This window comes from Bactrocera tryoni, chromosome 3 (assembly GCF_016617805.1).
Source record: "Bactrocera tryoni isolate S06 chromosome 3, CSIRO_BtryS06_freeze2, whole genome shotgun sequence".
Classification (NCBI taxonomy): Eukaryota; Metazoa; Arthropoda; class Insecta; order Diptera; family Tephritidae; genus Bactrocera; species Bactrocera tryoni.
The window spans coordinates 47,255,342-47,269,857 of NC_052501.1; the positions used below are offsets into that span (position 1 = coordinate 47,255,342).

Consider the following 14,516-nt stretch of genomic DNA (forward strand, 5'->3'; position numbering starts at 1 on the left):
CTCGGGACCTGGGCAAAGAAGAGCTCTGCGTCCTTCAGAGCTGCCCAAAATGGAGAAAGCTCTTTATCGTTGGTTTATCAAAATGCGGAATAAAAACTGGCCAGTACGGTACGGTATTCGACTGCTGCAAATATCAGGCGAAAAACTATCTTCGCTGCCTCAGCTCGTGGATCCATTTAAGGAAAAACTTAGAGCTAAAATGGCCGAACTGGAGCTGTGTAACGACCAGTTATATAATGCTGATGAGTCAGGCTTATTCTGGAAACTTCTGCCAGAAAAAACGTACGTGTCCAGTATGGAAAAGAGAGCCCCAATCCTTAGGTCGGAAAAGCAGCGAATCACGTTTTTATGTTGCTCAAATGCCACTGGATCTCATAAACTGAAACTTTTGGTAATTGGAAAGGCAAAGAATCCACGCTGCTTTAAAAACTTTCAATGCCCCACAGACTATAGAGCTCAAAATCCACCTGGATGACGTCGGCTGTTTTCAAGGAATGGTTTCATGAGTCCTTCGTTCCAGAGGTGAGGGTTTATTTTGTATTTTGTTAACTTTTTTCTTTTTTCCTTCTCACCCAAACGAAGCTCAGCTGGCAACGGAGGATGGACAAATTTTGGCAATGTTTATGACACCAAACGTTACTCCCCTCATCCAACCAAGGGTTCAAAATGCCATAAATATCACAAAGTTGCATTACATAAAACAGCCGCAATAGCAGCTGCAAACTCCAATTTACTCGATTCAAAGAAAAAAATTACTTTACGAAGAGCTATATCTCTTTTGGATGCCGCTTGGAGTTGTGTCAGCGAAGTAACATTAGCTAATTGCTGGAAAAATATTTTAAATTTTACGGCAGCTGATAACGATCCTGAAGATAGTGTTCCGCTCGCAGTTTTAAAAGAAAAATGGGGAGCTGAACTTCGCGCCTTGATGCGCAATACCGTCGATCTCCTTAACAGTTTGAATGCTGAGGTTTGTTCTTTTCGCAGAATCGCACAAAGATATGCAGGTTATTGAAAATGATTTCTTATTAACCATTTCAGGCTGAATTAACGCTACCAGGCATTCATGAATGGAACGAAGATGTTGAAGATGATAATGCAAATGACGAGCATGAAGAAGAAGACGATTCTGATGAAGGCAGCGTAGCGGAGGTACAGGAGAAAATTAAGCGGACTGAAGCAGTTGAAATTTTCAACAAGACGATAAGGTGGGCTGGTCATGAAGACGTCGATTCAAATGATGTAAATGTACTAAGACGTCTAAGAGGGAAAGCTGTGCTCCAACTTTTAGAAACACAGAAGATACAGAGAAGGATGACTGATTTTTTCAAATAAAACTTAAATTTTGTGTATTACACGTGTTACGTAAAAATGTATATGTAATGAAAACATGAATAAAATGTGAATTCCAATATATAAATACGTACTTTCCTATTCTTTTGGAGCATTCCATAATGTGAACACTTTCGATAATGTGAACTGCCTTGGTTTTAATTAGGTCAGATTATCGAGCGTGCGCTGTATACTCTTATTGTCGTCATTGGATTGAAATACGATTAGCCAGGTAATATACCTTCTGCAAATTTTCTGTCACAGCTTCACATAATACGGACATAAGTTGGTATGAGTGTGTTAAGAGCACTCTAGTGTCAGATCCTCTCGACTCTTTCAGCATTATTTAAAACAATTATAGCAATAAGTCAATAATATTTTTTAACGAAATTCTTAGTCGAACACCGTATGTTAACTTGCAAATGAAAAATTAAATATTTCCAGAAAAGATTGTGTCAAGCGGTAATTTATTTTTGGATTGGGTGTGTGCTATTGAATACTTTACGCGTTGTATTTAATGGTCAAGGGCGTGCCAAATAGCGATTTTAATAATCTCGTAGAGCTTTCACAACTCTATCACTCGTTTGAACGGGCACACAAGTTTAAAGTTTTTAATTGGTATTTAATTGCTCTTAAAAACACTATGCACACCTATTTGGCCGGACTTACATTCTGACCCGGATTTTTTCATTAAGGGGCTATACCGGTTTGACACTTTCAAAAAAAAAAAATTTTTTTTATTTTCTTTTTCGATAGCCTATATTTCCATAAATATCCTGTGAAATCGGGAATGTCGTATCTTGAATATTTTTTGGATGGCAGCGTTCTAAAGAGCGACCGCTCGGAGGTGCAAACATATATGTACATATAAGTGAAACTTTAAACGCGTATTTCTCGAAACGACATTTTTCAGAATTGCTAGCGTTATAACTCAACGAGAAATTAACCGATCGAGTTCAAACAAAAACTGAATATTTTGGAATGCATTTACTATACAATGACATATGATCTGTTAGATTGGTTGCAAATTGTTAATTTGGCATTTAAAAACGACCATTTTTTACTTAAAAAATTGATTTTTTTTTTTAAATTACGTCATTTTGTTAATTTTTGGTATTTTTCGAAGATCGTTAGCCATTGTATTTTTAGGCTTAATAAACTTTTCAAATTTTTTTGTTTCAGTTACTCATTGGGCCGGAATCATGTCAGCAGTTGGGGCACTTTTTTTGACACCTCCGAAGACAGCCCATAACCGTTATTTTTCAACATTTTCATTAAAGAAAATCTTAAAATATAGTTGGAAATATACCTTATTACGTTCAAAGAAGTTCGAAATATTCAATCGCGTACTTTCTTTTAAAAAAATTTACGAAAATCGCCTAATTTTTCATGCGTTACATTAGTATAGCCCCTTAAATACAATATGGTCGTCATTAAAACGTATTTCATCATAGCCCCTTCCAAAATGCTTGCGGAAAAGAAATCTTTTTACTTCCGGATCGCGAACTCATTAATATTTTTTTTAGTTTTAAAATTTTTAATTTCTTCTTTAAAATCTACTTATGTCGCCACCACCTAAGTAATCCCCTCAATACACTTGTGCTGATGTTTTCTCCAATCCTCGAAACAGTTGTTAAAGTCCATTTTCGGTCGATTTTAAATCGCACGAATACAATAGTTGCGGCACGATATTGGTTGAAAATTTGGTGAAAAACTCACGAGGAATCAATGCAGTATGTTACGGTGCATTATCGTAATGTAAAAACCAGGAGTTGTTGGCCCATAATTCCGGCCTCATTTTACGAATAGTTTCGCGCATACGACACATAACACACAAAAAGTATTTCCTGTTGACAGTTTTTCCAGTAGGAAGGAATTTGATATTCGTGGAAAACTGTCAACCTAACTTTTTGACTTGCTATGATGTGTTTTTTCCGGCTTAGGCTCAGATTTGCTTGAATTTAGTGATTTTGGAGCCAATCTTGCTTTTGCTTTTCTTAGGTCCAAATGATTTTTCTAAATGGCTTTCTCTGAGCCTTTCGATATTTTACGACGCCAGTTCAAGTGGGTCGTCAAAATTGTGCCAAAATTTAACCAAGCGGGGTGCGTCACAATACGCAGATAACTCGTGCTGGTAAGGCGGATACAAGTCTCTGTACTGTACTGAAAAGCTTGTTTACTCAAAAGGAGATTTCTACCACTATAGAAAGCGAAGAGCCGAAAAGCATGTGTATGCTAAGATGAATGTGTTCGCCAGTGTTATTTTCAATAGTTGCATGCTGTGCTATCTATGGCTTCAAACTAAAAAGTTTGATAGCGTCACTTAGTCTCAACAGCTCGACATTTTTTCAGTTTCGGTCTGGGCGTTCCATGGCTACGCGCTGAAATGGCTTTAGTTTGAGGTTTGCTCGGCATGAGCAGTATTTTCAATACTTGACAGTAAATTCCAAACTGATTGCGTTTTATTGGCTTTTACTTGGACTATGTGCGTAAACATAATTGAGCGTTTATATGTAAGAGGCATTCATATTTGTATGACGCTGATATTTTTATTTCTTTGCAGTTTCTTTTCTCACTATGAGTCTGGTGGATAGCCAGGAATATTGCGAATGCTTGAAATAACTGCTGGCTGAATTCAAGCGCCTTTAAAATTCAATGTATTTATCAGAACAATATGTAGACTTTAGTGCTCTTTCTGTCTCCATCGCTATGTGTTTTGAAATGAAAAGAAAGCTGAATTTATCATTTAATTTTTTTTCAATGTAACACAGCTTGATAAACAACATTTTTTTCTGTTCCGATGTAAAGAAAAGATGGTTTTCCAACTCGTGTGCACGCCAAGTATATCTGATCGTGCGAAAAACATAGCATTTCCAAATATATGCCACACACTATGCGACTATCCTTGTGTCCTGTTGATTGTCATCTCAAATGCAATTTTCACTGGAAACGGAATACATTTGAACTGAAATGGCAAATCGTTGTAACTCAAGGGAATTCGTAGAAAGAAGCAATCTGACTCCTTGAATTCGTCGCAATCAGTCGGGTTCCATTACACAGCTTCGACGCGAGAAGATTGCGAAACATAATAACGACAGACCCTACTTTGAGACGCAAATGATGCGGTAGCATACCATGCCTCTGAAAAGAATTTAGAAATTCCACTGTATAATTCAAGGCGTCGACTTTATTGTCAAGACGATCGATCGATTCATATGAGCGCAAGTCCAAGAATTTTGCTTTGAATTTTCCAGTTTAAGTCAACACCATCGGTATTTTTGGCAGCTAACATTGCGCGTGCACTTAAGGCATCGTAGTTACGATAATTTGGCCAATGTGCAAACAATCGTGATAAGTTCATCTTTCGTGAATTGATAAAGGGAAGATGCAATTGATATCAAACCACCGGAAGTATCATCCGGAGTAGACCCATTTCCAATCCTTAGTGAATACGATGTAAAATGTCTTCGGCAATGTCATTTTTTTCATATACCATTATTGTCGCGCATTTGAAGGTTGATATGTCCAAATGATTATCCTGAAAAGTGTGCAATCTTCATTTTCATTCTAGGTAGCTATCGTATCTTCTAACGTTTGATTCCAGCGATTATCATGTTCCAGCAATTGTAATTGCAAACATTCTCAAAAAGTTGCACACACCGTACCATTCACAGTACGCAATGACTCAATTGAAATTTAACCACGTACATTAATCAGTAGCAACCGAATGTAGAAGCAATCGTCGTTTTTGCGACGGATTGTGTGAATTCGTTTTAATGCATTGGTTGAGAACACACCCGAATGTCCATCTCCTGGTTGGCCTTGCTTCCTGCGTAACTGTTTCTTCGACGATGCATTCCATGTATAATACCAAGGTATTTTGCGAATAGAGCAATGTTCTCGCAAACAGATCGCTGACGACAGTTAAGAAAAAACTCGTCAATTTTATTGCTGTATTCTTTGGGAATTTCCGTATGAAATGAATTCATCGATTTGAACTGGTGTAACCAACATGCACCATCCAAAGAAGAATGTGTGCGTGCGGCAAACCTCTCTTTTACCACTCAACAGCGTACATCTAACATCTAACAGCACCACATATGCGTTGCTTCAAGTTAAAGTCCATCAAACATCGCAACTGTTGTTTAAAAGTCGTGCTGTGTGTGATCCATAATTCCGCACGTATGTCACGGCATCCTGGGATTACTCGGTCATGTGCCTTAGGCTGCCAATGGATGTTGATGCCAAAAAGAACACCAACCGATATTAGCTCGACCTCTTTGTGGCATCGTAACAAATTTCTATCTGTAATTAATCACTTTGTGTGAAACAATACAACGTTTCCACTGAATAATTTTCAATAATTTTCTTTTGAATAGCCGGAATAAAAATAGCAAATGACAAATTTGAACGATTCAAATAATTTAAAAACAACACAAAAAAAATTAAAAAAGGAAAATTGTATAAAAATTAATTATTTTTTGGAATTGTCCAATTTTCCGACCTTTCTTATAAAGCATACGGTTTTTTTATACCCTGAACAGGGTATATTAAGTTTGTCACGAAGTTTGTAACACCCAGAAGGAATCGTCGGAGACCGTATAAAGCATATATATAAATGATCAGTATGTCGAGCTGAGTCGATTTAGCCATGTCCGTCTGTCTGTATATATACGAACTAGTCTCTCAGTTTTTAAGATATCGTTTTGAAATTTTGCAAATGTCATTTCCTCTTCAAGAAGCTGCTCATTTGTCGGAACGGCCGATATCGGATCACTATAACATATAGCTGCCATACAAACTGAACGATTGGAATCAAGTTCTTGTATGGACAACTTTCACATTTGGCAGGATATATTCACGAAATTTGGTATATGTTATTTTTTAAGCCAGCAATGTAATCTCTAAAAAACTTGTTTAGAACGGATTACTATAGCATATAGCTTCCATACAAACTGAACACATAGTTACTAACAGAAATGCACCTGTGAAGGGTATTTAGCTTCGGTGCAACCGAAGTTAACGTTTTTTCTTGTTTATTTCTAAACCTTCCCCAATCCACAGAGAACAACCTCTGAAAATTTCATGAAGGTTGGTTCAGCCGTTCTCGGGCATTAGCGTTACTAACAAACAAACATTCATTCGTTTATATGGGGAAAAAGGAAAGGACTGTTTTTGGAGGTTGATAAAAACCATCTTTGAATCTCAACGAATACTTAGAAAAAGAATTGGCCAAATTGGTCCAGGCGTTGTTGAGTTATGCGCTTAGCAACACATTTTGCGATTCATTTTTAAAATTAATTCTTTTTTTTAAATGTTCGTTGAGGTTCAAGGATGGCAAGAAAAATTCGAATAATTGGCGGAATGAATGTTTGTTTGTTAGTAACGCTAAGTGAACGGCTGCACAAATCTTGGTTAAATTTTCAGAGGTTGTTGGTTGTGGATCGGGTTTAGAAATAAAAATACTTTATACTTTTTCATGAGGAAAAGTCGGAAAATTGGATAATTCCAAAAATTACCCTTTTTCCATACAATTTTTTTTTCAATTTTTGTTTGTTCGATTTTAGTTTGATTTGTAAATTATTTGAATCGTTCAATTTCAGTCGCTTGCTTTTTTATTCCGTCTATTCAAAAGAAAAATTATTGAAAATTATTCAGTGAAAACTGTATTTCACACAAAGTGAGTAACTGTAAAGAGGTCGCCCTAATATCGATCGGCGTTCTTTTTGCCATCAACGTAGGGCAGCCCAAGCAAGGCAAAGCAAAAAGTACTCCCAAAATGCGGTGACATACGTGCGGAATTATGGATCGCGGTCAATCAGCAAGCGATCGTCGCGATGTCACAGCACGACTTTTCAAACAACAGTTACGACCTTTGATGGACTTTATCTTGAGGCAACGTATATGTGGTGCTGTTAGGTGCTAGATGTACTCTGTTGAGTGGCAAAAGAGAGGTTTGGTGCACGCACACATTTGGATGGTGGTTACACCAGATCAAATTGATAAAATCATTTCTGCTGAAATTCCTGATGCAGAGAAAGATCCAGTATTATACGAAGTGATGAAAACCAATATGGTTCATGGGCCTTACTGACACCACAATCCCACTTCGGTTTGTATGTCTGACAATAAATGCACCAGACACTATCCACGTGCTTTTCTTTCGGAAACACAAACCAGAAATGATGGATATCCGTTCTATCGGCGTCGCTCACCAGACGACACTGGCAGAACATTCAGCATTCCACGTAGAATAGTGAATTTACATCGTCTTCGCTCAAAATTGGAAATGGTACAATTCCGGTTGATACCTCCGGTGGTTTGATATCAATTTCATCTTCCCTTTATCAATTCACGAAAGATGAACTCATCACGAATGTTCGCACATTGGCCACATTATCGTAACTACGATTCCTTAAGTGCACGCGCAATGTTAGCTGCCAAAAATACCGATGTTGTTGACTTAAACTGGAAGATTCTAAGTCAAATTCCTGGAGACTTGCGCTCATACAAATCGATCGATCATCTTGACAAAGAAGACGATGTCATGAATTATCCAGTGGAATTTCTAAATTCTTTGGACGGGCTTGGTATTTTGCGTCTCAAAGTTGGAGCTATCGTTATTATGTTCCGCAATCTGCGCTATAGAATACAAGAGGGCAGAATGCTTGATTCTAAGAATTTCTTTGAGTTCTAACGATTTGCGTTTCCAGTGAAAATTGCATTAGAAATGACAATCAAGAGGACACAGGCATAGTTGCATAGTGTGTGGCATAAATTTGGAAATGCTATGTTTTTCACGCTGTCAGATACACGTGGCGTGCTCACGAGTTGGAAAACCATCTTTTCTGTACCGGAACAGAAACCAAAAAATGTTGTTTATCAAGCTGCGTTACATTGAAAAAAAATTGTATGATAAATTTAACTTTCTTTTTATTTCAAAACATATAATTTCACGCAGGACAACGGCTGCGGGGTCAGCTAGTATTCAGATAATAATGTTACTACAGTTGATCGAATTTTATATTTTGGTTTTGCTTAATTTTTTGATAATTCGGACGAATTTTAGTTTTTTTATACTTTTGCAACAATTTGTTACAGAGTATAATGAGCTTGTTCACATATTGCCTGTTTCTAACACCTGACACTAACCGAGATAGCTATGATGCCACATATGTATATGAAGATGATCAGCATGTCCGTTCAAGCAAGCTGTAAGTTGAGTAAAAATTAAGATATCTTGAATAAACTTGGAGGATGGAGTCATGTGTAGAAGTTCACGCAAGTGAGGAAAGTTCTCTGATCGCCATTCACTTGGGAGTGGCCAGAAACGATTCTTTTACACATGGCTCAAGCAGCTCACTACTTCCGGTCTTTGACCAAGTATCCTCTGGGTAGCCTAAGAACATCCGTTCGAAGGCGAGCTAAAGTGAGAAGGCGAAACATTCCCTACAAGGGTTGTGCGCTGGGCTTGGGACCCGCCACGTAAAAAAACTATACCAATGAATACGTTAAAACAGCCTCGGATGAGAGACCCCCCTTTTGATGACGACCATGGCAAACGGAATAAGGACTACGATTTAAGGGCATGCACCTGGAATGTCCGGACCCTTAATTGGGAAGGTGCCGCTGCCCAGCTGGTTGATGTCCTCGCAAAAATAAAGGCTGACATCACCGCCGTCCAAGAAATGCGATGGACGGGGCAAGGACAGAGACGAGTAGGTCCTTGTGACATTTACTACAGTGGCCATATAAAGGAGCGCAAGTTTGGTGTTGGATTCGTGGTGGGAGAGAGACTCCGTCGCCGAGTACTATCATTCACTCCGGTGAATGAACGTCTAGCCACAATCCGCATCAAAGCGAGGTTCTTCAACATATCGCTGAATTTGCGCCCACGCCCCGACGGAAGAGAAGGACGATGTGACCAAAGATGCCTTCTATGAGCGCTTGGAGCGCGCTTATGAGAGCTGCCCCCGCCACGATGTCAAAATCGTGCTTGGCGACTTCAACGCCAGGGTGGGCAAAGAAGGTATATTTGGCACTACGGTCGGTAAATTCAGCCTCCACGACGAAACATCCCCAAATGGGTTGAGGCTGATTGACTTCGCCGGGGCCCGAAATATGGTTATCTGTAGTACTAGATTCCAGCACAAGAAGATTCATCAAGCTACCTGGCTGTCTCCGGGTCGAAAAACTACCAACCAGATCGATCATGTTGTGATAGATGGAAGACACGTCTCCAGTGTTTTAGATGTGCGTGCGCTCCGAGGTCCTAACATCGACTCGGACCACTATCTTGTTGCAGCTAAGATTCGCACTCGCCTCTGTGCAGCAAAAAACGCACGCCAACAAACACAAGGAAGGTTCGACGTCGAAAAGCTGCAATCACAACAGACAGCCGAACGATTCTCTACACGGATTGCACTCCTGCTCTCTGAGAGCACTCGTCAACAACTCGGTATAAGGGAACTGTGGGACGGCATTTCAAACTCCTTACGTACAGCTGCAACCGAAACCATTGGTTTTCGGAAAGTGCAAAAGAACAGCTGGTACGACGAAGAGTGCCGTGTCGCAGCGGAGAGAAAACAGGCTGCCTACCTCGCAACGTTACGATCGACCACTACACGTGCGGGATGGGATAGATACCGGGAGTTGAAGAGGGAAGCGAGACGCATTTGCAGACAGAAGAAGAAAGAGGCCGAAATGCGTGAGTACGAAGAGCTTGATAAGCTGGCCGACAGGGGTAATGCTCGAAAATTCTACGAAAAAATGCGGCGACTTACAGAAGGTTTCAAGACCGGAGCATACTCTTGCAGAACCCCCAAAGGTGATCTAGTCACTGATGCCCAGAGCATAGTTAAATTATGGAGGGAACACTTCTCCAGCCTGCTGAATGGCAGTGAACGCACAACACCAGGAGAAGGAGAACCCGATTCCCCAATCGATGACGATGGAGCAGACGTTCCATTACCCGACCATGAAGTAGTTCGAATAGCAATTACCCGCCTCAAGAACAACAAAGCGGCAGGGGCCGACGGACTACCAGCCGAGCTATTCAAACACGGCGGCGAAGAACTAATAGGGAGCATGCATCAGCTTTCTTTGTAAAATATGGTCGGACGAGAGCATGCCCAACGATTGGAATTTAAGTGTGCTATGCCCAATCCATAAAAAAGGAGACCCCACAATCTGCGCCAACTACCGTGGGATTAGCCTCCTCAACATCGCATATAAGGTTCTATCGAGCGTATTGTGTGAAAGATTAAAGCCCACTGTCAACAAACTGATTGGACCTTATCAGTGTGGCTTCAGACCTGGAAAATCAACAACCGACCAGATATTCACCATGCGCGAAATCTTGGAAAAGACCCGTGAAAGGAGAATCGACACACACCACCTCTTCGTCGATTTCAAAGCTGCTTTCGACAGCACGAAAAGGAGCTGCCTTTATGCCGCGATGTCTGAATTTGGTATCCCCGCAAAACTAATACGGCTGTGTAAACTGACGTTGAACAACACGAAAAGCTCCGTCAGGATCGGGAAGGACCTCTCCGAGCCGTTCGATACCAAACGAGGTTTCAGACAAGGCGACTCCCTATCGTGCGACTTTTTCAACCTGCTTCTGGAGAAAATAGTTCGAGCTGCAGAACTAAACAGAGAAGGTACCATCTTCTATAAGAGTGTACAGCTGTTGGCGTATGCCGACGATATTGATATCATCGGCCTCAACACCCGCGCCGTTAGTTCTGCTTTCTCTAGGCTGGACAAGGAAGCACAGAAAATGGGTCTGGTAGTGAACGAGGGCAAAACGAAATATCTCCTGTCATCAAACAAACAGTCGTCGCACTCGCGACTTGGCTCTCACACGTCACTGTTGACAGTCATAACTTTGAAGTTGTAGATAATTTCGTCTATTTGGGAACCAGCATTAACACCACTAATAATGTCAGCCTGGAAATCCAACGCAGGATTGCTCTTGCCAACAGGTGCTACTTCGGACTGAGTAGGCAATTGAAAAGTAAAGTCCTCTCTCGACGAACAAAAGCTAAACTCTATAAGTCGCTCATAATTCCCGTCCTGCTATATGGTGCAGAGGCTTGGGCGATGACAGCAACCGATGAGTCGACGTTACGAGTTTTCGAGAGAAAAATACTGCGAAAGATTTATGGTCCTTTGCGCATTGGCCACGGCGAATATCGCATCCGATGGAACGATGAGCTGTACGAGATATATGACGACATTGACATAGTTCAGCGAATTAAAAGACAGCGGCTACGCTGGCTAGGTCATGTTGTCCGGATGGATGAAAACACTCCAGCTCTGAAAAGTATTCGACGCAGTACCCGCCGGGAAGCAGAGGAAGAGGAAGACCTCCACCCGTTGGAAGGACCAAGTGGAGAAGGACCTGGCTTCGCTTGGAATATCCAATTGGCGCCACGCAGCGAAAAGAAGAAACGACTGGCGCGCTGTTGTTAACTCGGCTATAATCGCGTAAGCGGTGTCTACGCCAATTAAGAAGAAGAAGAAGAAGAATAAACTTGGTATACTTAAAAAGAATGCTAATGAATTTCTGACATGACCAAAAAAGGGATAGTCTGGAAGTAAATGAAATCCAGTTAATGCAACTACTAAAAGTGAAATGTTTACATCCAGTGTCAATATTGCACGATGGGTTCTCTATCTTCCAAATTTTTGTTGACATTCAACTGTCTGTTTTTTTTTTTTGATTTTGACAACATAAGCAATATTTTTTCTCATTTCGGTCATGCCGAAGTTTGTTCCTTTATATTTTTTGCAATCTATTTTAGTAAATAATAAGCAAATTTGATAACAAAGCCATAACTTGACTTATATATTTGATCTCCCACGAGATCATCTGTTCTTCGTTGTTACTGTCTTTGATAGGTACATTTCTTTTTTATCTATTTTGTAGCATTCCATATCTATGGTCTTCATTATTTCTATAACTTAAACTCGCAATATATTCGGATATCGATATACATACATTAACTCACCTTGTTGGCCACTCACACTTTCTTTTAAAAACAAAAATGCACTAGATTCCAAAAGAATCGTTATAAACTTTTATTTTCTATGGAATGCACTTTAAAAATGGTATAACAAATGTGTTTTAAAATGTTTTAAAATTTAAGTAAAAGGTTAAATATATGTATGTTATATATATGTATGTACAAAATGAGCAAAAGTGTGAGTGAGCTTGCAAACAGTAGTTTTTAGAAAACGTTAAATATTATATATCTATATATATAAAATTAAGTGGCAAAACTTCCTGTTCGCATACTCCTCCTAGACGGCTTGCCCGATTTCAATGAAATTTTCAGGGGTGATTGGGGTCTGTTTGGAGGGTGCACATAAGAAATATAATGTGTGTATCATTGAACGAAAAAAAAGAAACAACTGGCGGATGTTTACAATTAATAACAAGTAAGGAAGGGCTAAGTTCGGGTGTCACCGAACATTTTATACTCTCGCATGGTAAAGTGATAATCGAGATTTCATTATCCGTCATTTAAATATTTTTCAAATACCGTATTTTTGTAAAGTTTTATTCCGCTATCATCATTGGTTCCTAATGTTTATACTCGTATTATACAGAGAAGGCATCAGATGGAATTCAAAATAGCTTTATATTGGAAGAAGGCGTGGTTGTGAACCGATTTCACCCATATTTCGTACATGTCATCAGAGTGTTAAGAAAATATTATATACCGAATTTCATTGAAATCGGTCTAGTAGTTCCTGAGATATGGTTTTTGGTCCATAAGGGCGGCGCCACGCCCATTTTCAATTTTTAAAAAAAGCCTGGATGCAGCTTCCTTCTGCCACTTCTTCCGTAAAATTTAGTGTTTCTGACGTTTTTTATTAGTCGGTTAACGCACTTTTAGTGATTTTCAACATAACCTTTGTATGGGAGGTGGGCGTGGTTATTATCCGATTTCTTCCATTTTTGAACTGTGTATGGAAATGCCTGAAAAAAACGGCTCTGTAGAGTTTGGTTGACATAGATATAGTAGTTTCTGAGATATGTACAAAAAACTTAGTAGGGGGCGGGGCCACGCCCACTTTTCCAAAACAATTGCGTCCAAATATGCCCCTCTCTAATGCGATCCTTTGTGCCAAATTTCACTTTAATATCTTTATTTATGGCTTAGTTATGACACTTTATAGGTTTTCGGTTTCCGCCATTTTGTGGGCGTGGCAGTGGGCCGATTTTGCCCATCTTCGAACTTAACCTTCTTATGGAGCCAAGGAATACGTGTACCAAGTTTCATCATGATATCTCAATTTTACTCAAGTTACAGCTTGCACGGACGGACGGACAGACGGACGGACGGACAGACAGACATCCGGATTTCGACTCTACTCGTCGCCCCTGATCACTTTGGTATATATAACCCTATATCTGACTCTTTTAGTTTTAGGACTTACAAACAACCGTTATGTGAACAAAACTATAATACTCTCGTTAGCAACATTGTTGCGAGAGTATAAAAAACATTGACACGCATGTTGATCGTTTTTGTCTGTCATTCGTTCTTTCTATGAATGACTGTCAAGCTAACAAGACATAAGTGTTCCGAATGCACTGAATGTATCAAAAACAAGAAAAAACGTTAACTTCGGTTGCACCGAAGCTAAATACCCTTCACAGGTACATTTCTGTTAGTAACTATGTGTTCACTTTGTAAGGAAGCTATATGCTATAGTAATCCGTTCTAAACAAGTTTTTTAGAGATTACATTGTTGCCTTAAAAAATAACATACACCAAATTTCGTGAATATATTTTGTCAAATGTGAAAGTTGTCCATACAAGCACTTGATTCCAATCGTTCAGTTTGTATGGCAGCTATATGCTATAGTTAACCGATCTGAACAATTTCTTCGGAAATTACATTGTTGCTTTAGGGAATAACATATACCAAATTTCGTGAATATATCTTGTCAAATGTGAAAGTTGTCCATACGAGCACTTGATTCCGATCGTTCAGTTTGTATGGCAGCTATATGCTATAGTTAACCGATCTGAACAATTTCTTCGAAGATTATATTGTTGCCTTAAAAAATAATCTATCCCAAATTTCGTGAATATATCTTGTCAAATGTGAAAGTTTTCCATACAAGAACTTGATTCCGATCGTTCAGTTTGTATGGCAGCTATATG

At 39.5% G+C, this 14,516-nt stretch overlaps 1 protein-coding gene across 1 annotated transcript; it reads left to right on the forward strand.

The window, feature by feature from the left end:
- The first annotated feature begins 345 nt into the window (after positions 1 to 345).
- Positions 346 to 1,412, forward strand: LOC120771399. Its single transcript, XM_040099367.1, has 2 exons — positions 346 to 970; positions 1,042 to 1,412. The coding sequence occupies exons 1-2, from the start codon at positions 929 to 931 to the stop codon at positions 1,333 to 1,335; spliced, it is 336 nt and encodes a 111-aa protein (XP_039955301.1). The 5' UTR covers positions 346 to 928; the 3' UTR covers positions 1,336 to 1,412.
- Positions 1,413 to 14,516: the final 13,104 nt, after the last annotated feature.